The 20,863-nt window shown below is 44.1% G+C and overlaps 1 protein-coding gene across 1 annotated transcript in view; it reads left to right on the top strand.

Annotated features, from left to right (window-relative positions):
• ATRN (attractin) overlaps window positions 1-20,863 on the top strand; it is a 220,333-nt gene that overhangs the window by 164,113 nt on the left and 35,357 nt on the right. Inside the window, exon 26 of the mRNA XM_054990039.1 lies at window positions 3,405-3,483. Coding sequence (XP_054846014.1) covers window positions 3,405-3,483 — 79 coding nt within the window. The remainder of the gene's footprint in view (window positions 1-3,404; window positions 3,484-20,863) is intronic.

The following is a 20,863-nucleotide window of genomic DNA, read 5'->3' as shown; positions in this document are numbered from 1 at the left end:
AAGCGAGTTGGACCATTGGTACATTTAGCCTGCTGTTGGCTGCTCTGACTGGCAGCGCTTCTCTAGTCCACAGAACAGGGAGGGATTCTCATTTGGGAACAAATAAAAGGGGTGGAGGGGAAACCTGGCTTGAAGTGAAGGGCAGGGTTCGCCTTTTTGCATGTCCTAGATTGCTTTCCAGTTACAACATAGAAGTGGGAGACATGGACTGTGGTTCTTTGGCATATCGGCATGTCCAGCAGAACCCTCGGTCTGGTATTTTTGTGCACAAGTGCAATATATTTCAGTAAAGGCTGGTGGTTCAGATTACTTATTTATTTTATTTATGTCATTTATATTCCACCTTTCTCACTGAGGCTCAAAGCGGATTACACAGTGTGAGATTAGTACAGTTGGTATCAAGGCCATTTCCATAAACAATGTCATAGGGTAAAAAATACAAGTTTACAAGACCTAGCATTAGTAAAGATCCAATACAGAGTTGAAAAAATCCTGAAACAGAACGTAAGTAATTCTAGGGCTGACATTAGACAACATGGAGCACAGGTAGGAGCACATATTTAAGACAACAGGTAGTACATAAGGCAACATGGTGGTGTAGTCTATGATCCCTAGCTCATTAATGAAGCAGCTGAGACCCCCTCCCTACAATACAGCCCTCCTATCTGAGTAAAAAAACGTTTTGAATAATTAGGTTTTGCATCGCTTGCGGAAAGCCAGAAGACTGCCTCTAAACGTTCCTGACCATCACAAACAAGCTTCATATTCCTGATACTTTGAGGTATGCTTGATGGGAAATATTGTGTAATCAAAAGACCTCCTCTCTGATGGATTTTTCAGCTCTTGCAAGAGTCTGCTGCCTCCTTGTGGCCATTAATGAAACACTCTTAAGTCCCTTGCGAAATGGTTCTTGGGAAAAATTGGGTTTGGGGTATTCTACCAATATCCTTCCCGGTTCTTCCAATATCGGGCAAAAAGCAAAGAGAGGAGAAAAAATTGTTTACTGCAGAGGAGCATAACAATCCAGCCAACACCCTTGACAGCTTTAGGCTCTGATGTGGGTCTTGACCATGGAGAGAAGGGTTATTGAATTTGCCATCCATCATCTCCCACTATATAAACTGAGCAGCTGGGTAGAGGTAATATATGTTGTTGTGGTCCAGTGGGGATTGTCAAGTTCCATGCATTGTCCCTGCTCCAGGTTGTGGTGAAGGTCCCCCTACTTTTGCTCCTGAATGGTGGGCTTTATAATGGGGGGGGGGGACTGAATCACCTTGCTACAGGAGGAAGGGAAGCTTGCTCACTGTCTGAGAGGCTCTGTTAGATCTGCCTCTTAACTGTTGCCCAGAGCTAGATTTTTAGGCTAGATTTTTAGATAAACTTTTCCCCTTTCCTTTTTTGGGATGGCATGTGATTGGGTGGTTACCAGACCAGAATTCAGGCCTCCTTAATTTGCTTTGGATAAATACCAATAAGACTGAGGGGGAACAATGTCGCACTCGGCAATGATACAGCAAGATCTGAGTCCAGCGGCACCTTAGAGACCAACAAGGTTTTCAGGGTATAAGCTTTGCGAGTCAAATTCCCTTCTTGAAAATCTAGTTGGTCCCCAAGGTGCCACTGGACTCAAATCCTACTGTTCTACTGCAGACCAACGCCTGAAACTTGGCAATAATGAACATAAAAAGACGGTGTGAAACATAGCATTAGAGCCATCACCTGGCTAAAAGAATCTGCATAAATTTGCATGACAGCACAATTGACAGCGAAATTGATTCATTTGAAATGTGGTGCTGGAGAAGAGTTTTGTGGATACCATGGAGAAGTGGGTACTAGATCAAATCAAGCCTGAATCCTCCCTAGAAGGAAAAATGAGTATATTGAGGCTGTCATACTTTGGTCACATCATGCGAAAACAAGACTCTCTGGATAAGCCAATAACGCTAGGAAATGTAGAAGGCAGTAGGGAAAGAGGAAGACCTAAAACGAGATGGCTTGACTCAATAAAAGAAGCTCACCTCCTCCAGTTTGCAGGATCTGAGCCAGTCTGTTAATGATAGGACGTTTTGGAGGTCTTTCATTTATGGGAATGCCATAGGTCGGAGGCAACTTGATGGCACATAACACGCACGCACACACACTCACACACACTCTGACCTAATGCAAAACCAAACAACAATCCACTTTGTTTTCAGATGCACACAGGACATAATCTCAGAAGAGGTGTCCATCTTTTCTCTTGGGAGGAAACGCCTCTTTGAAGATCAACTGGGTTTTCAAATAAGGAATTGCATTTAAAATAATGAGAACAAGTTTTTTAAGTGATGCTTTGTTAATGGACTTGGCATTTGCTTTGGTAAAGATAAAATAACACTTGGACAAGTCATTTTCCGTCTGCTTCCCTGCTGTGAAATGAGAATCGTGGCAGTCGGCTATCTGGTTCAAGGGGTGGCATTCTAGAGGTGATCGAGATGGCAAAAACACATTTCCGTACTACTGGTCTGTGATGTGTGGTGGATCAGCATGTATAGTTAACAAAAGAGGGAAAAATTAATTGAGGAGGATCTGGACAGAAGCACAGCCCTGTGAAGACTGCTCTTCTTTTGCAGCAGTAGAAAATCAAGTTGCGTAGCGATGCGGTTTTGAAAAATGAAAGTAAAATTGGCACGTCGATGCCGCCCCCTGGGTACAATGCCTCGATCTGGCTTGAATTCAGATTCCCGTTCCGTCCCTGGGCTCGCTGGTTGACTTTCAAACACACGTCTCATCCCCCCTTTCCCATCTGAAGCATGGGATAGCAATGACCTCCCGGGCTTGGGTTTTTATGAGGATTAATAGTTGACTAGAATCTGCGCAATGCCTTTCGGGAGAAAAGGGTTGCATAAATCTCTGAGCAAACAAATCCATACAGGCACAGGTTTCGTTTTCCAGTTCATCTCACTGATAAACGAGGTGTTTCCTGAGATTTAAAAAGAAACCGAACAAAACTTTGCGGTTTAAATGCCCCTTTGCATATTTTTGTGTGCAACGGTTCAGTCTCCTCAGCTGGTTGTTGGTGAGACCGTTTCGGACGGAACCCTTTGCCATCTCTGCCAAGTGATAATTCGGTTGGCGTCCTCAAGCCTGAAGATGAGTGATACCGTCCCTTTCTGACTGTCGCTCTCCCTTCCTAATGTCAGCGAGTCTTGCTTGCCCCACCTTTGCTGTGCCAGCTCTGCACCACCTTGGAAGATGGTAGCATGATTCTCAGTGTTGCCCAGTGCTTTATATATTAGCATCTGCTAACGAAAGTTCACGGATGACGATGCTGTTTTAATTGGTCTGATTTCTACATTTTTCCTGCTTTGAAAGGAAGAGAGAAATAACTATGGCCTTTGTTTCCCCCCCTCCCCCTCCTCTTTCAGCTGTTTCTTGTCTCTGCTCCTCGTGGCTGCCGTGGTTTGGAAAATTAAGCAAAGCTGTTGGGCATCGCGACGGAGAGAGGTGGGTTGAAATGACAGAATTGCTTGCTTCTGCAATGACCTGTAAACTCCGTTGTCAGTTTCTTGCAGGTGTGCTGGTAAGAGATGTCGAGTGCATAGCTGAGCTGTGTTGGCCAAGCGATATGTCCAGTATACTTGTCTGTATTTCAGACAACATCAAACTGTAATCAATGCAGTTTTGAAAAATATAATGCCCACTGAAAACTAGCCGTGCCTGCTGGTCGAGGGCTCCCTTCTTGGCAAGCCACCTGAGTTCCCTGTTGACGGGGATTTGACTCCCTTTGTGCTAAACTTGCAGAAGTGGTGTGTGAGAGAAAGGTTTCTTGCTTCTCCACAAGCTGTGTTGGAAATGAAGCCCAGACCTCCACCCAGTTCCTCTGGCAGTTAGAGGAGAAGCGGTTGGAGAGAGTTCATTTCCTGCATCATAGATCCAGAGGAGTTAGCCATATTAGTCTGTAGTTGCAAAATAGTAAAGAGTCCAGTAGCACCTTCAAGGCTAACCAACTTTGTTGTAGCATAAGCTTTCGAGAACCACAACTCTCTTTGTCAGATGCAATAGTAAAGAGTCCAGTAGCACCTTTAAGACTAGCCAACTTTATTGTAGCATAAGCTTTCGAGAACCACAGCTCTCTTTGTCAGATGCAATAAAGAGTCCAGTAGCACCTTTAAGCCTAACCAACTTTATTGTAGCATAAGCTTTCGAGAACCACAGCACTCTTTGTCAGATGTGTGGAGCAATGCATCTGACGAAGAGAGCTGTAGTTCTCAAAAGCTTATGCTACAATAAAGTTGGCTAGCCTTCAAGGTGCTACTGGACTCTTCATTTCCTGCAGGACTTCAGAGAAGGCAAGGAGCAACACACAGCTCCCATCGCAGCTCTGTTCCCCTTCTCACAATCGTCAGAAAAGATGCAAAAGAGCTTTGTGACGCCTCTTGCCGCCTCGAATTCTCAGAGGAGCTGAAACAAGAGTGCATTTCTCTGCCAAGGGGCTGTGCCCATGCCAGTTGGTTGGCGGAGGTGCAGAAGGCATTGTCCCAGTTCCTTCGCTTGCGGGGCTTTTGCCTTTCTACTGCTTTTGCAAAGCCCCACGGCAGAAGGAAGCCAGGCCCAAAGGACTTTTGGGGATAGCGCGTCTGGGAAGCCAAATCAAGATTGTTGGAACCACTTGGGTTAGAAAAGGAGCTGACAGCAAGGAATTTCTCCCATATTAAAAGCACTGTACACGCATGCATGCACCCTTTGAGCACTGGCTCCATGTATCATTCTGACCTGTTCCCCCTGTTTAGGATGTTCTTAACTCTTTCCTTTCTGTAACACAGTTCGAAACAGTTGAAGACGTTAGCCTGTGTGTTGAATTTCACAAACTCTGGTTTGTATCCATAGATCCAGAGGAGTTAGCTGTGTTAGTTTGTAAAGAGTCCAGGAGCACCTTTAAGACTAACCAACTTTATTATGACTTAAGAGAAGCACAGCTCTCTTCATCAGATGCATCATCAGAGCTGTGGTTCTCGAAAGCTGATCATCAGATGTATCTGATGAAGAGAGCTGTGGTTCTCGAAAGCTGATAGTCAGAAGCATCTGACTAAGAAAGCTGTGGTTCTCGAAAGCTGATCTTCAGATGCATCTGATGAAGAGAGCTGTGGTTCTTGAAAGCTGATCGTCAGATGCACCTGACAAAGAGAGCTGTAGTTCTCGAAAGCTGATGCTACAGTAAAGTTGATTAGTCTTAAAGGTGCTACCGGACTCTGTACTATTTTGGGTTGTATCCAGAAATCTTCTGGTTCTAAGTTCAGGGACAAACCCCTCAGAACAGCAGGGGAGGATTGAAATCCAGGATTAAGGATCTCGTATTGTGTGTTGCCAGAAGGGCTGACTGACTTTGCCATGAAGAAACTAAGCTGGGGTCAGAAATCTGGAGTTCCCGTCTCCCGTGCTGGGCTCTTGTGCCCGTTAACTTTGGGCTGCTGGTGACGTTGCTGTGCGTTTTAGGGGTTAATAGAGAAGCAACTGAGCTAAAGCTTGAGATTACACTGGATACTGATGTGAGGGTAACTTTGATGACACCCAATGAGAATTATTGTTGTGGTTCTTGTTTGTTTGTTGTCTGCCTTTCTTACGGAGATCCAAGGCGGATTACATATTGCAAGTGAATATAATCAATAGCTAGGACATTCTCACAGCAGAAATACAATATGCTGGGACATTCGTTGAAAACATACAATAGGGTATGAGAGTGGCAAATTTGACATCTAGCAGAAAGTCGAACACCTAGGTCAAACCTTTCGAAATTAAAGCTTGAGTAATTAACATGACATCGATGGTTGTTGTGGGTTTTCCGGGCTGTATTGCCGTGGCCTTGGCATTGTAGTTCCTGACGTTTCGCCAGCAGCTGTGGCTGGCATCTTCAGAGGTGTAGCACCAAAAGACAGAGATCTCTCAGTGTCACAGTGACACAGCTGCTGGCGAAACGTCAGGAACTACAATGCCAAGACCACGGCAGTACAGCCCGGAAAACCCACAACAACCATCGTTCTCCGGCCATGAAAGCCTTTGACAATAACATGACATCTTTCGCAATGTTGAAGTACCCAGTCGGAGCGTATCTACATCAGCAGACAGTACCCAGTAGCCTAGTCTACTTTTCAGTAATACATAACACAACGATGCAGTGGACATCTTGAAAAACCAAATAGGGCCAAATGGGATGTACCAGAGAGAGGATGGCTACTAATCAAGCAAACTGATCCCTGTGTAGATCTTTTAAGTTCCCAATCACAGACTGGAAAGAGGCAAGAGATTTTTGTTGGTGTGTGTAAATAGTATTTCAAAGGAGGGCATTCTCATCAGTTTTTTGTTTGAAAATACAAAATTGGCATACAAAACAGGTAGGCAAATATCTTTGCATGTAATATATTCATATGTACACATACACTCATACTAGATCAGTAAGTTAAGGATACGGTCTTAAGCGTACGTACTGTTGAAAGGAATCTTTGATAGACTTGATTTGGAACTGCGGGAAGAAAACAGGTACGTTTTATTCTTGCACATCTGTTTTAGCTGGCCCTAGAAGGGGCAGTGAACCTCTCAAGGCATGTTTCCTCTCAAAATACGCACAACCCCTCTTTTCAGCAGAATATAAACCCAACTTTGGAATTCAGCACCGTAGGCCCATTCGTTCATGAAATTTGAATAAAGTACAGCCATCCCAATGTAGAACACTTAAGTCTCAATTACTCCTTTCCTCAAAAGATCAATAAAATGTTGTTGTTTGTCTGCTGGATCAATGCGGCCTTGAGGGTATGCTATGCCGGTGTGTGTTACTGTTGAAATAACTTTTTGCCCATGTGACCGTTCTTCTATCTGGGTGGTGTCCTCCTCCTCTGGGCCATTTGGCAGGGCCAGTGGTTACAAGCGCTGCGGCTGATTGGGTTGAGGGCCTATAGGCAAATATGGCCACGCATGGAGTGGCTCTAGAGGAGGGAAGTCGAAGCACCAGCAAGAGGCGGCACAACAGAAGCTGATTTCCCCCGGCGCCTTGACACCAGAGGTGTGGCCTTGCGGGTCGTAAGAAATACCAGTGCTGTTGCCAAATGATGGAGATGCATTCCCAAGTCTCATGAAATACAGAGACTGGCCTGGGGGAGGTGTATGGAAGAGCCAGAAGCATCCAAGAAGTATTCCTCTGGTGGGTGGCTAGGTGCCTGGAAGATGAACTGGGGAAGAGGAGAAGAAAAGCCACTTGGTGTTTAACCCCGTTCCCTCAGTTTCAAACCTGAATGGGAGACCTAAGCCAAGAAACTCGCGTTCCTTTCCAAGACCTGTCAATATCCCTCCACGGATGTGCTCTCTCATTGTCTACTTTACTTGGAATACCAAGTGAATTTCCCATCCCACCCCCTAATTTTCAGTCTTTGTGCACGACTGGGGGCTTAAAGGCCAGAAGATGGGCCTCCCAAGGGCAGTAATGGTCAGGAATTTGGTGTGAGATTCTCACGGGGACTGCAGCGGGGGCGCTGCTCCATCCCGGGAAAAATGTAGCGGGTGGGTTGCTCGCTTCATTTCTTTCATAGTCAAAGGGGCAAGTAAATAGACATGGGAGACTCGCTTTGCTCCCTTCGACCGTACAGGACAGGATCTAATTCCACATAAATAACTACAGTCTGTAAACAGAGTGATTAGTTTTTGATTATTTTAACTGTTCCACCAGCGGGAGCCAGATCTTGGCAGAAGTGGCCATTTGTTTTTTCTTTCTCCGCCGTCTTGACAAGAGTGTAAAAATTAAAATCGAAGGGAAGGCTTCCTGTTGAGGTTCTTTTTTTAAAATAAATAAATAAAATAAAATGTTAATCAGGCTTTATGTTGGATGGAGGCTGAGAAATGCCGTGTTCTGCCTGGAGCCACATCGAGGCATTTAATGATGGCTTAAATGGGAAATGTCACTGGTGTGAAGTTGCCTTCTGGGTATAAGTTTTTAAAGGCAGAGAGAGGATCAGCTGGTGTCTTAGCTCTAGCGCAGTTAGGTCTGCTACACTTGGTTTATACGTTTCCATTTGAAGCTACAGACGGCTTGTCAGATTTCTAACAAATAGCCCTTTGATGTGGCAAAAGTTTATATTGAGCCAACCCTCATACAAAAAGTGCTTTCCAGGGGTTGACATACCCATGGACAAGAATAAGGTGACGGAGTGGACTGTACCACATCAGGCCTAAGGTGGAGCATTATTTTTTTTAATGTTACAAAATGTTATAAATTGAAAAAATAAAAATAAATAAATAAATAAAATCCCTTCAGTCAGAAGACTAGCAGCACAGGCAAAGGGAGGAGGAGGGTAGAATATTTTCTCCCTGCTGTGATACTTTTCAGTTTTTGAAAGGAGAATTTATGCAAGGGGAGCGTTCAAAACTGTTATAACACTTCAGCGTTCTGTCACCTCATTCTTTCACATGTGTAAACCAAGGTCAAGAGTCACTCGACATCTTCTCCTTAATCTGCTGTGTGAATATTGTGTTTGTTAATGCTTTCTCGAGCATATGGATGTGAAAATGGGATTGATGTATCTGCAGATTTCTGTTTCTCAGGGTACTCTCTTCTGGACAGGGTGGAAGAAATTGGATCCAAATAGGTTTTCAGAGTTCTGTATTCTTTATGGGAAGGGTTTGAGTCCAATGGTACCTTAGAGACCGACAGACCAAAACGCCAAGTTTGGATTTGCTGTTACTAATTTTGAATCAAACATCTTTGCTTAATCGCTTATTTACAAGCTGCACATAACTGTGAATTATTAAATTAGGGTTCTCAAACCCAATTCTTTTCTTTAAAGATCAGTTACAGTAAAGAGGAAAAGTCCAATTGATGAAAGAAATGGAATGCAGTTGATGAAGTCATATTAGAAATACACAATGCATGTACCTAATTGTATCTATTAGTTTCCCTTATGTTTTATAGTAATTTATAGCAAATTAAATGTTATTTTCAAATGTCATTTGAATTTGAATTTTAAAAAAAGGTTTTCAGAGTGTAAGCTTTTGAGAGTCAGAGATCCAGGTATCTGAAGAGCGGAGCACTGTCTCTTGAGACCAACATGGCTACCTGCCTAATCTGTTCTTAACCAGAGTTTCTCTTGGAAGTGCAGTAATACTGCGGCCTTGTATTCTCTGCGATGAAAGCAGTGCAGACCCCCTTAAATCAGCTAGAGGGGACTCTGTCATTCCAGGACGGAGTCAAAAGCTAAGGGATTCAGAGGAGTTAGCCGTGTTAGTCTGTAGTAGAGATAGGCACGAATCGAATTATGACCCCAAAAAACGTATGAACTGGGCCGGTTTATGGTTCGTGGAAGCTCATTTCCACGAACTTCCACAAACTGGTCTACTGATTAATTTGGTTTGTATTAAAGTGGCAGATCCTCCTAGAATACCCAGAATTTGCTTTGCTCGTCAAGCGATAGGCTGGGCGTATTTTTAGTATTTTTTTAGTGGTTTTTTTTTCTATATTCTTTTACCTAATTTAGGATGATCCCAACAAACTCCTTTGAGCTGCCCAAATTGAACTTTAATGTTACGAGGTATAGAACTGAGAGCAGCCTACATATCCCAGACTAGCTTGAGCTTGTCAGGGCATGGAAGGTTAGTACTTGGATGGGAAGCCACCAAGGAATAACATCTTCACGTTAAGAGTAATCCAGCAGGGAATCAGCTGCCTGGGGATGTGGTGGGTTCCCCCTCATGGGCAGTCTTCAAGGAGTGGCTGGATGAATCCTTGTTGGGGATGCTTTAGGCTGTTCCTGCATCGGGCAGGGGGCTGGACTAGATGGTCTGTAAGACCCCTTCCAACTCTTTAGTTCTATGAATACTGGGGCTGCTGTGCAGAGGAAAGCAATGGCAAACCACCCCTTGTCTCTTGCCTTGAAAGCCCATGAGATGGAACTTAATGGTGCCGTGAAGCTGTGAGTTGACGGCGCTAAATTATTAAATAGAACTGAGGCAAGCTGTGAGGGCCTTCATTCTCTGTTCCTTTTTAGGTCCCTCATTCTCACCCAAAAGGTCCCTTATTTGGGAAGGCCATCAAGGAAGAAAGGGCACAAGAGAAGCGTGTTTGTGCTTCAAAATAGGGTGTGTGGTGGCTCTCAGGGTCCAAGTAGAGTAGAGTAGAGTAGAGAGTGCCTTGACCTGGATAGCCCAGGTGAGCTTGATCTCGTCAGATCTCAGAAGCTAAGCAAGATCGGCATTAGTTAGTAATAGGATAGGAGACCTCCAATGAAGACCAGGGTTGCAAAGGCAGGCAATGGCAAATCACCTCTGTTAGTCTCTTGCCATGAAAACCCCAGTGGGGGCACCATAAGTCTGCTGTGACTTGACAACACTTTCCATCACTAGTGCTTTAACACTGGACAGGGCAAGCCCAATATTGTCAGATCTCAGAAGCTAAGCAGAGTCCGCCTTGGTTAATAATTGGATGGGAGACCTGCAAGGAAGACCAGGGTTGCAGAGGCAAGCAATGGCAAACCACCTGTCTCTTGCCATGAAACCCCCCTGGGGGGTGGGGTCACCATAAGCCAGCTATGACTTGAGGGCAGTCTCTGCCACCACAGAAGAGAACAGAGTAGAGAAAGCTTGCTTGTGCAGGCGGGCCAAGCAATAGGGCGTTCGTGGGCTTGGGGTGCCTCAAGGCTACATAACAGAAATATTCGGTGAGGTTAGAAGGGTGTGTGATTTTGCACAGCACGAGAAATACAGATTTAAAGAACAGGGCTGTGCTTGTAAAACCAGAATTTAATCTGGGCCAAACCTTCATTTTCATAGTGGCCGTTCAGCTAGAGGCAGTAGGTTCTTCTTGTTGTGTCCTTAAAATACGTCTTGTGGCCAGTAGAACATGATTCGCTTCGCTTGGACTTTGAAGATTTGCTGTCTGCCAAGCACAACGGGGGCTTTTATCTACAGAAGGTATGAAGTTATAATCAGAGAGCAGCTATTGAACAAAGACCGGAGCCAGACTTATTTCACATACAGGGACACACATGCACTTACTTCAACTTGAAGGCTCTTGAACTGCAAACATTAATTCCCAAACAAATGCTAGGAACATTAAGTTTTGCTGATGAAACCAGCCCCCTGCTTAACCTACCTACAAAATGGCAGCCAGAATAATGGTGATTGACTCCTCTTCCAGAAGATGTGGTGGTGGAAAGCATCAATGTTCATCTGAATGAACACAGGGCATTGCAAAGTGGTCTAGCAGGGGTTGAGATATATCTGTGTATTGTTGAAAGTAACATCTGGGGGACCTAGCAAGACAGCAACACAGATCTAGTGAAGGCGGGGAGTGAGTGGTCTGTAAATTTTGTACCCTTTTCCTTCCTTCCTCCAAGTACCGTAACGAAATGGCTTTTAGGCTCTGTGTTTGCTAGCGGAGGAAATGGAAACGAGAAAGAATGCTTGTTGGAGGCTCAGAACGATACAAAAGACAGATAAAATCACTCCTTTTATTACCTGACTTTTTGGAAAGTGATAGGCAGTGGTAGAGAATAATGCTTGGAATAAAAGCGCAATGGCATCATAAAGAGTGCATCTGTCTGCCACCAAGCCTTGCTATGTATCCTTCGTCCCTTTTGCTATGCCTTCTCTTTTAACATTCCACTGGGGACCGCTGCTATCAAATTCTAAGGCTGATATCTAGGGCTGTGAAGTAGCTTAAAGGGAGGAGGCATTTGTGCTTTTAACTGGATAATCCTCTATTTCAAACGGTCTTCATATGTGAGGGTCTGTCTTCCAATTTCTGGGATTTTTTAATTTAGGGGGAAAACCCATAACGATGATGATGATGGTAATGGCAACAACAACAACAATGTGCTAATATACCACCCTTCTGGACATATTAGTGCTGGTGCTGGTGAACGAAGTCATTGTTGTTATTATCCCCACAGTACAGCTGGGGAGCTGGGCTGAGTGGCTTCCCCAAGGCGGCCTGCTGAGCTCATGGCGGTAGTGGGAGTCTAACTATCAGGGTGCTAATTTGCAACCTAACCACTTCGCCACTATGCTCCAGTAGCTCGAGACTGGGGCTAAGTGGAGTGGCTTCCCCAAGGCCACCTGCTGAACTCCTGGCAGTAGTGGGATTTTTTCAAACCAGCAGAGTGCTGATTTGCAACCCAACCACATAACTGCTGTGCTACAGCAGGTCCTATAATAATCTGTGCTTATATAGAATCATGGAGTTGGAAGGGGCCTTACATACTGCCCTTCTGGACAGATTAGTACCCCACTCAGAGCAGTGAGCAAAGTCATTGTTGTTATTATCTCCACAATATAGCTGGGGGAGCTGGGCTGAGAGGAGTGGCTTCTCCAAGGCCTCCTGCAGAGCTCATGACAGGAATGAGAGTCAAACTATCAAAGTACTGATTTGCAACCCAACCACTTCACCAGTATGCTACAGCAGCTTGAAACCGGGGCTAAGTGGAGTGGCTTCCCCAAGGTCACCTGCTGAACTCCTGGCAGTAGTGGGATTTTTTTTGAACCAGCAGAGTACTGATTTGCAACCCAACCACATAACTGCTATGCTACAGCAGCTCCTGTAATAATCTGTGCTTATATAGAATCAAAGAGTTGGAAAGGGCCTTACATACTGCTTTTCTAGACAGATTAGTGTCCCACTCAGAGCAGTGAGCAAAATCAATGTTGCTGTTATCTCCACAATACAGCTGGGGAGCTGGGCTGAGAGGAGGGGCTGACCCAAGGCCACCAGCAGAGTTCATAGCAGTAGTGGGAGTCGAACTAGCAAAGTGCTGATTCACAACCCAGCCTCTTAACCTCTATTCTATAGGAGCTCTCAGGTTGTAAAAAGACATAAGCTCCCCTTCACTGGCAGTTTTCAAGAAGAGGCTGGATGAATATTTGTCAGGGATGCTTTAGGCTCATCCTGCATTGGGCAGGGGGTTGGACTAGAAGGTCTGTATGGCCCCTTCCAACTCTGTGATTCTGTGATAAAAGAGGTTCATAAAATTATGCACAGAAAGTGGATAGAGATAACACTTTCCTCCTTCCCAAAATACCAGAACTTGCGGCCACCAAATGAATTTATTAGGCAGTAGACTGAGAACAGCCAAAAGGAAGTATGGCACACAAGACATAATCAACGTATATAGTTCATTATCAGAAGATTGCTGGTCCCATTGGCATCACCAACCTAGATTTCTCTATCAACATTAGCCGTGATGGTTAAATGGAACCTCTGTGCTCAGAGGCAGTATATCTTTGAATGCTGGTTGCTCCAGGGCAAGAGAGACCTAAGTTTTTGCCTAGGTGATCTGCTAGTTGGTCTTCTAGGGGCATCTGATTGATTGCTGATGGAATGAGGGTGCTGGACTAGACGGGGTCATCCAATGGGGCTGTGCTTATGTTCATGTACAGCACATACCTTAATGTTTAATAAAACGTACGGCTTTCTCTCACTATGAACTTCCCTGGCCTTGCCAGCAACAGATAAGGATCCGAAGTGGAAAAACCCACAATGCAATTGTCATGGCATGTTAGTCTGCCTGTAGCAGTAGAAAAGAGCAAGAGTCCAGTAGCACCTATAAGACTAACCAAATTTGTGGTAGGGTGGGAGCTTTCGTGAACCACAGCTCAGTTCTTCAGATACCACAAATTCTGAATATCTGAAGAAGTGAGCTGTGGCTCATGAAAGCTCCTACCCTACCACGAATTTTGTTATCCTTAGAAGTGCTACCGGACTCTTGCTCTTTTCTACTCTCATGTCATGGTTTAAGCTTCTTTAGAGGATGTCATAGAAGGGGAAGGACAATGGGAGACGAGGGCTGCATTTTCGACAGTGGAGCTGCCAAAACATCTGGTGGCTTATGCAGGCACCATTTCGAGTTTTGACAGAACGAAGTTTGCATCGCAGCTGCTGCCCGTCTTTTGAGTTTGGCCTCCGAACCCTCGCTCTCCTTGGTCCCTAAGGTGTAAGATGACAATGGAATTGGTTCACAGGTGGCTCCGTGGCTATCCCTGCCCAGGTAGGCTGTGGAGAGAGCTTGAAACTTGGCCCTTGTTAAAGGAATGGTTTGTTTCTGGAGAAAAGATAGTAACGGATGGGAGGAAATTTGTCCTTTTGGAAAATTACAGTAATCTCTTTGTAATTAAACTGACAGTGTCTCTGGCTTTCAGCTGATGGCTGACCTTGTTGTATTCTTGTCAGGTTCTCATTTTTAGCAAGCCTCTTTTTAATTTGAAAGCCCCTTTCGACCTCTGGCTTTTCCTGCTTCTTAATGAAGAAAAGCGAAGCCTTTCCGCGCTAGTTTGTGGAACAGTTCCAGTAAAGATCGTGTTGCGTCTGTGGCTGATGAAGATATGTTTGTCTTGTCACTTCACATGACACTGATTTCCCAATAGCTTCGCTTCCTATGTTTGTTATAATTTAAAGTGTGAAAGCTCCTGTTGAGAGAAGCATTTGGGCTTTTAATTCCTTTCTTTCTCTCTCTTTCTTTCTCTCTCTCTTTTTTTTTTGAAGTGACTTGCAAAGTTGGTTACAAACCTAATTAGCTAACATTAATGCAGTCGCCACCCCAGGGAATTGGAAACTTAATTTTCAGCTATGATGAAAATACTGCCGGAGAATTATTTATGCGTCGTCTTACGTGGCGGCTTGCAATGGTAGCTAAATGCTATTGCCCAATTATTTTTGAAAGGACACCACACTTCTGTCCCTGTGATATTTGAAGTGCTTACGTTGCCTGATTACTGAACTGGGGTGGGGGGGGAAATAGAGAGCTAAAATTATTTTCTGATTTTGAGTGTTAATGCGAGGTAGTTGCCTCAGGCTTGTTCACACAGTTGGGTATCTGGAATAACGGCCTCTGAATTCATGTCTCGGTCTGATTGATATGTTCAAAATGTTGGTTTGAAAGGTAGTGAGTTGAAAAAGTGGAAGGGGAAGCCAGGTTAATAAGATACCTCGTGGCTGGCATTTCTTCAGCCCACAAAGATCTGGCTATCAGTTAGTTTTGCCAAAATATGTCATTAGATACATGGTTGTAGGGATGAGGGCAAGGGTGTTATTTTGATATGCCTGAGCTGAAATTAAACCCAAAATTAGCAGTTTCAGGTCAGCCAAGTGATAGCTGAAATGAACAAAAAACCCCACTCCTAAAATTCCAGGAGTAACTATAGATTTATCTCCCAGAACGCCAATAATGTTTCATGTTTCATTGGGAAATGGCACCAAAAATAATGATCCTGAAAAATGTACCCTAAATAGAATCCGAAACCAATTAAAAACACTTCCAAATTTTTGGGATAACAAAAAGCATACCCTCCCTAAATCTCAAGCTGAAATTAATACAGGGTTTTTGAGGTTCTTACCCCTAGATAAGGTATCAAGGGCCAGATCCTCTTAGGGATCTACCAGCAAATCACTCGTTTTTCTTCTTGCTTCTCTCTGGGTTGGCAACTGGGACATGAGTTGAGACAGAAGATAGTCCACTTCAAAGGGGCTTGAATAATTCCAGAGGTTGGTATTTGCTGAGCTCTAATGCAAAGACCAGCAACATTGCAGTTCTGGTATGTAGAGCCCATCTACAGGAGCATGCAGTATGGCCATGAAAAGTATGAAAGGGAGCAAGAGGGATATAGCTTCTTGCTTGAGGCTGGCTCCCTGGTTAAGGATGGCTGGAAGTTCTTGAAAAATGGTAGAAATGAGTTCAGTGACAGCCGTTCCAGAATAACTGGCCATATAAATAAGCATAGGGTGACTAGCTGGTATTTGAACCAACATAGAAGTAATTTTGGCCATTGACGCAGTTCTTTTTGTTCACCACTGTCTCAATCTCCTGCACGGATTTCTGCAGTGTTACTAGTGTTTGTGATCTTTGTGCCTACCTGACCCCTCTTCCTGAACCTCCTCACTAGAAAGTGCAAGTGAGCTGTGGGAGGCAAAAGTAATAGACTGTGCGATCCTTTTCTCTAATGGGCAGATCCAACCATAGATGCCCCATCTCCCTAGCAACATCACTAGGAAACAGGTGCCCTCAGTGCACCTTAGTGCCATGCTATGAACTGGCAAACTTGGGTTCAAAGCCCTGTTCTTCCATGGAGCTTGTGGATGGCCATGGGCCATTTGTTCTTTATTAGACACACAGGGTTGTTAGGAAAATAAAATGGTTTGGGGGGAGGCAAGTACGTTGCCCTGATCTCAGGCTGAAGGCATTCCCCGCCACCACTGCACAGCCACGGCCAGCAGAGAGGGCCGCCGCCGCCGCCGGATGCCTGCAGGGAGGAGGGAGGGCCACCTCCTCCACCATGGTGCTAAGTAAGTGGGGATTGGGGGGGTATGGGTAGAGAATGGGAGTTTAAAGGGCCCTTTCCTGCCGCTTGCAAGACAAACATTATTGTCTTAAACTCCAGCTGGGAGACGGGGGAATTCCTTCAGCCTACCAGCTGAAGTTTAAAGGGCCCTAACGCTTGCAAAAGGGCCCTTTAAACTTAACCCCTGGGGTCCCAAAGCTTTTTGAAGCGACCCGAATCACTTCAGAAAGCTTGCTTCGGCATTTCCAAATTGGGCCTGATTCAGGTTAAAAACCCTGCAGCTGTAAACACTGTTAAACATTATTGTTAATTCCTGCAGCTGTAAATATTATTGTTAAAAACCCAAATCGGAAACCTGAGGCACACACCCCTAATTGTGGCTTGGCGAATGGCACAATAGAAAAATTCCAAATTCAAGGCCTCGCCACTGTTGAAAGCATGAGGTAGCAGGTGGGTGCATTGGTAGTTTCCCGCAGGCTGCTTGAGAGAGCGTGACTTTGGAGAACCTGATCTCATCAGATCTCAGAAGCTAAGCAGGGCCGACCTTGGTTAGTAATTGGATGGGAGACCCTCCAAGGAAGAACAGGGTTGCAGAGGCAGGTAATGGCAAACCAACTCTGTTGGACTCTTGCCACAAAAACCCCACCAGGGGTCGCCGTAAGTCAACTTGACTTGAGGGCATGATTTCATTTTTCACTTGAGAGAGAAAGCAACCTTGTTCTTGACCGTGCCTGATTGGTCCCTAGTTTGTTCTTTAGTTGAATAGCCTGTACAGTGGTTTTTAGAGGAATTTTTAACTCATTGAACCTAAAGGCAGGATCTTGTGGGCCTGTTGCATTAATGGCAGTACTTTTTCCGGAGCCTTTCACCAGAGGAGACCGCCATTGTTAGTATAATGGATCCACACCCTAAGAATGAAATTATGGTTACAATCCAGTTGACATAAAGCCCATCTGTATTGTGTTGATTTCAGTAGAAGAGAGATTTAAATATGTGTTTAATTCTTCCATTAAGCCTTGTATCTGTCTTGAGCAGGTTTGGAGACGTACCATAATAATTCCTGTTATAAATAAATATTGGAATCATGGGATTTATTAAAAATGCTGAATTTGTACTGGATAATGCTTAATGACTCAAATCTGCCTTGAGTCTCAGTGAGAAAGGCTAGCTATAAATAAAGTAAAGAAAGAAAAATGTATGGGAATCCATTATTTTTCTGTGTACAGAAAAGACACTTTGAAAAGTGTCTTTTCGAGTCTTCATAATTTTGACATCTGCTTGGCCTGGATAAAATTATCTAGAACAAAGTTTTAGAAGCATTTATTCGCTGAAAGACTACTGCGTCTGAATGAGTTCAGGCCAATATCCCTGTATTGGAAGGCCTTCTCGTACAAGGCACAATTCCTTGCTCTGAAAGTATATGTTCCCTCATTCATGATACATATCACTTTCCTAACCGCTCTCCCCAAGACTCTGTATTCAGGGTCATGCCCATCGGATATGGAAGATGTTTGCATATATCGAATTGCTCTTCCTGCAGCTGTAAACATTATTGTCTGCGTTCTGCCACTGACCCTGGAAATTAAAGAGATTCTTGTGTGAAGTTGCTGAATTAGAATTTATCCGTTAAGCTTTATTCCATTCAACAAGGTCTGAATCAAGGTAAAGTTTTATTCTTGCCAACACCAGCGTGTGTGGATATGTATCTGCCTGCTGAGTTATGTGCCCTGCGCATCCGATGAAGCGGGTTCCAGGCCACAACAATAAATTTGTTGGTCTGTAAGGTGCCACGTCGCTTCTTTGTTTGCTGGAACAGACTCATTGGCAATCCCTCTTGAATCTGCATTATACACCGTTAGTAAATTTGTTGCCCCAAGTTCTGCTGATCAGATTTTTTTTTTACATTCATTTTTCTTCAACTTGAAGCACGGGCAAATGGTTCAGTGTAGATATTGCACCAAATCGCGATTTTCAGTCGCTGTAGTTTAGAACCCAAACCATGGTTTGAACTTTCAAAATACGTTGATAAACCATGTGTTAGCACCATGTGCTTGCTTTTCCTTGTCTGTCAACTCAGCATTTCCATTTCCATAGTGCAGCGATCTCCAGATATGAAGTACTGAGGGCATAACTGTGCTTTTTATCATCATCACCATTATCAGGGCTTTTTTTCAGCGGGAACGCAGTGGAACGGAGTTTCGGCACCTCTTGAAAATGGTCACATGGCCAGTGGCCACGCCCCCCGATCTTCAGACAGGGGGGAGTTTAGATTGTCCTCTGCGCCGCTGGAGTGGCGTGGAGGGCAATCTAAACTCCCCTCTGTCTGGAGATCAGGGGGCAGGGCCACTGGCCATGTGACCATTTTCACCGAGGGCAATTTAAACTTTAAAAAACTCCCCCCTTGTTCCAGCTGACCCCAAGTGATGTCATTGTGCGGTCCTGAGTTCCACCACTGAGTTCCACCACCTCTTTTCCCAGAAAAAAGCCCTGACCATCAATAACAACAATAACAACAACAACAAAAACAATAATAAAATGTCTAGCCTGCCCTCCCTGCAAACGGGCTCAGGGCGGGTTACATCCGAATATAAATACAATTAAAATCATAATAAAAACCATACAATCATAAAACCACAGTGAATGTTCATAGATAGAATGTTCATAGAGGAGTTAGCCGTGTTAGTCTATAGTTGCAAAATAGAATCCAGTAGCACCTTTAAGACTAACCAACTTCATTGTAGCATAAGCTTTCAGGAACCAGCTCTCTTTATCCGATGTATCTGACGAAGAGAACTGTGGTTCTCGAAAGCTTATGTGACAATAAAGTTGGTTAGTCTTAAAGGTGCTACTTGGCTCTTTACTATTTAGTGAATTTTCAGTTTCCGAGATGGCTTTGCCAGTTCAGACATCATACCCAACCATAACTAGCACAAGTCATGGTTTTCAAGCCTGCCACAAACCTTTGGTTTATGATTCTGCTTTGCTGGCGAGCCATAAACCAGGTCTTATTGATTCAAGCGTTACACCAAACCTTTTAATTTGGTTTGATGTGAGGGGGCTATATTTGAGTCGATAGGTATTTCTTTCTCATATCTCTTACCTTCCAAGCCCATGTTTCATTATTCCCTTTCCACCAGCTATAAAGAACTTTACCTGTGTCCCCCACCCCCATTATTTTAATAGCTTATCACTTCAGTCTTGGTATTTTTTTTTACATACTCCTGTTTCCTGACATAATCACATAGACATTTATATTTTATTTTTTAATTCGACATCATTTATAGTCTGCCTTTCTCACTGAGGCTCAAGGCTGATTACATAGTGTGAGTCAGTACAATCGGTATCACATTTCAATATACATGTATGTGTATATGCATGCAATTTGCAAGCTTTAAAGAAAAAGGAAGAATTAAAAGAAAGGTTTAAAGATTTAATAATGTTAAAACAAATAGGCAAATACCATGACAGTATTTATAGTACATATACAGTAAACAACATAGGAACTACCCAGTAGGATCATACTTATACCCAGGGGCCGTTTCGTTGAAAAAGAGCTGCAGGAACACATTAGCACAACTCATTAGCACATGCCACACCCCTTGACATCACCGGAAGTGTGTCATTAGCATAACTGGTTTGCATGTGCCACACCCCCTGACATCACCTATCCTGGCTGTTTCGGCCCCAATCCAGGCTGAAATGTGCCCAAAATGGCTGAAAATCAGGTGGGCGGGGCCACCTGACATGTGACCTCTTTGGAGAACTACCGGAACTGCGTTCCTGTGTATTCCCCCTCAAAATGAGCCCTGCTTATACCAGTAATAGTAAAATCTATGGTCCCTAGCTGTTTACAGTAATCGTAGTAAAGTCTGTGGTCTCTCCTTATCCTCTTAGTGATGGGTTCCCTATCTGGTCTGCCTTGGGGCTCTGTTGCCAGTTACTGTCATAACCTAATCAAAGGCATTTCTGTCTTTACATTTTAAAGAAAGGTGTGTGCAGGGCATGGCAATAGAGGGGAGGTTCTTCAGATACAGCTAGAATGTGAGTCCATCTGTCCTTATATCTGGGGGAGAAGAGTGATTTCAGATGCTGAATGACAATAGCCGGTGAATGACAATAGCAGGCGTGATTGGATAGGGTGGGGTATGTACAGGGGTGGTGGGTGTGGAGAAATCAGCATTGGTAACAAGATAGGAAGCCTAGGTCTTGATTTAGTCCAGGTGGATGCATTGTCTTGAGCTTTGTTATCAGTTGCAATTCAGCAGTCTCTCTTTCTAATCTCCCTTTGAAATTCCTCTGCAGGATAACTTCTACTTTCAGGTCAGCAACTGAATGTCCTGGAAGGTTAAAATATTCCCCCACTGGTTTTTGATACGGGTTTTTAGACTCACATTCTAGCTGTATCTGAAGAAGTGAGCAGTGACTCACAAAAGCTCATACCCTACCACAAATGTTGTTAGCCTTATAGGTACAACTGGACTCTTGCTCTTTTCTACTGCTACCAACAGAGTAACATGGCTACCCATCATGATCTAAGCATACTCTTGTAAAGATAAAAGTTAAAATTGATTTATCCTTG

The sequence above is a fragment of the Eublepharis macularius genome, chromosome 10 (assembly GCF_028583425.1).
Source record: "Eublepharis macularius isolate TG4126 chromosome 10, MPM_Emac_v1.0, whole genome shotgun sequence".
In the NCBI taxonomy this organism is placed as follows: Eukaryota; Metazoa; Chordata; class Lepidosauria; order Squamata; family Eublepharidae; genus Eublepharis; species Eublepharis macularius.
This window is presented reverse-complemented; position numbering and strand designations above follow the sequence as displayed.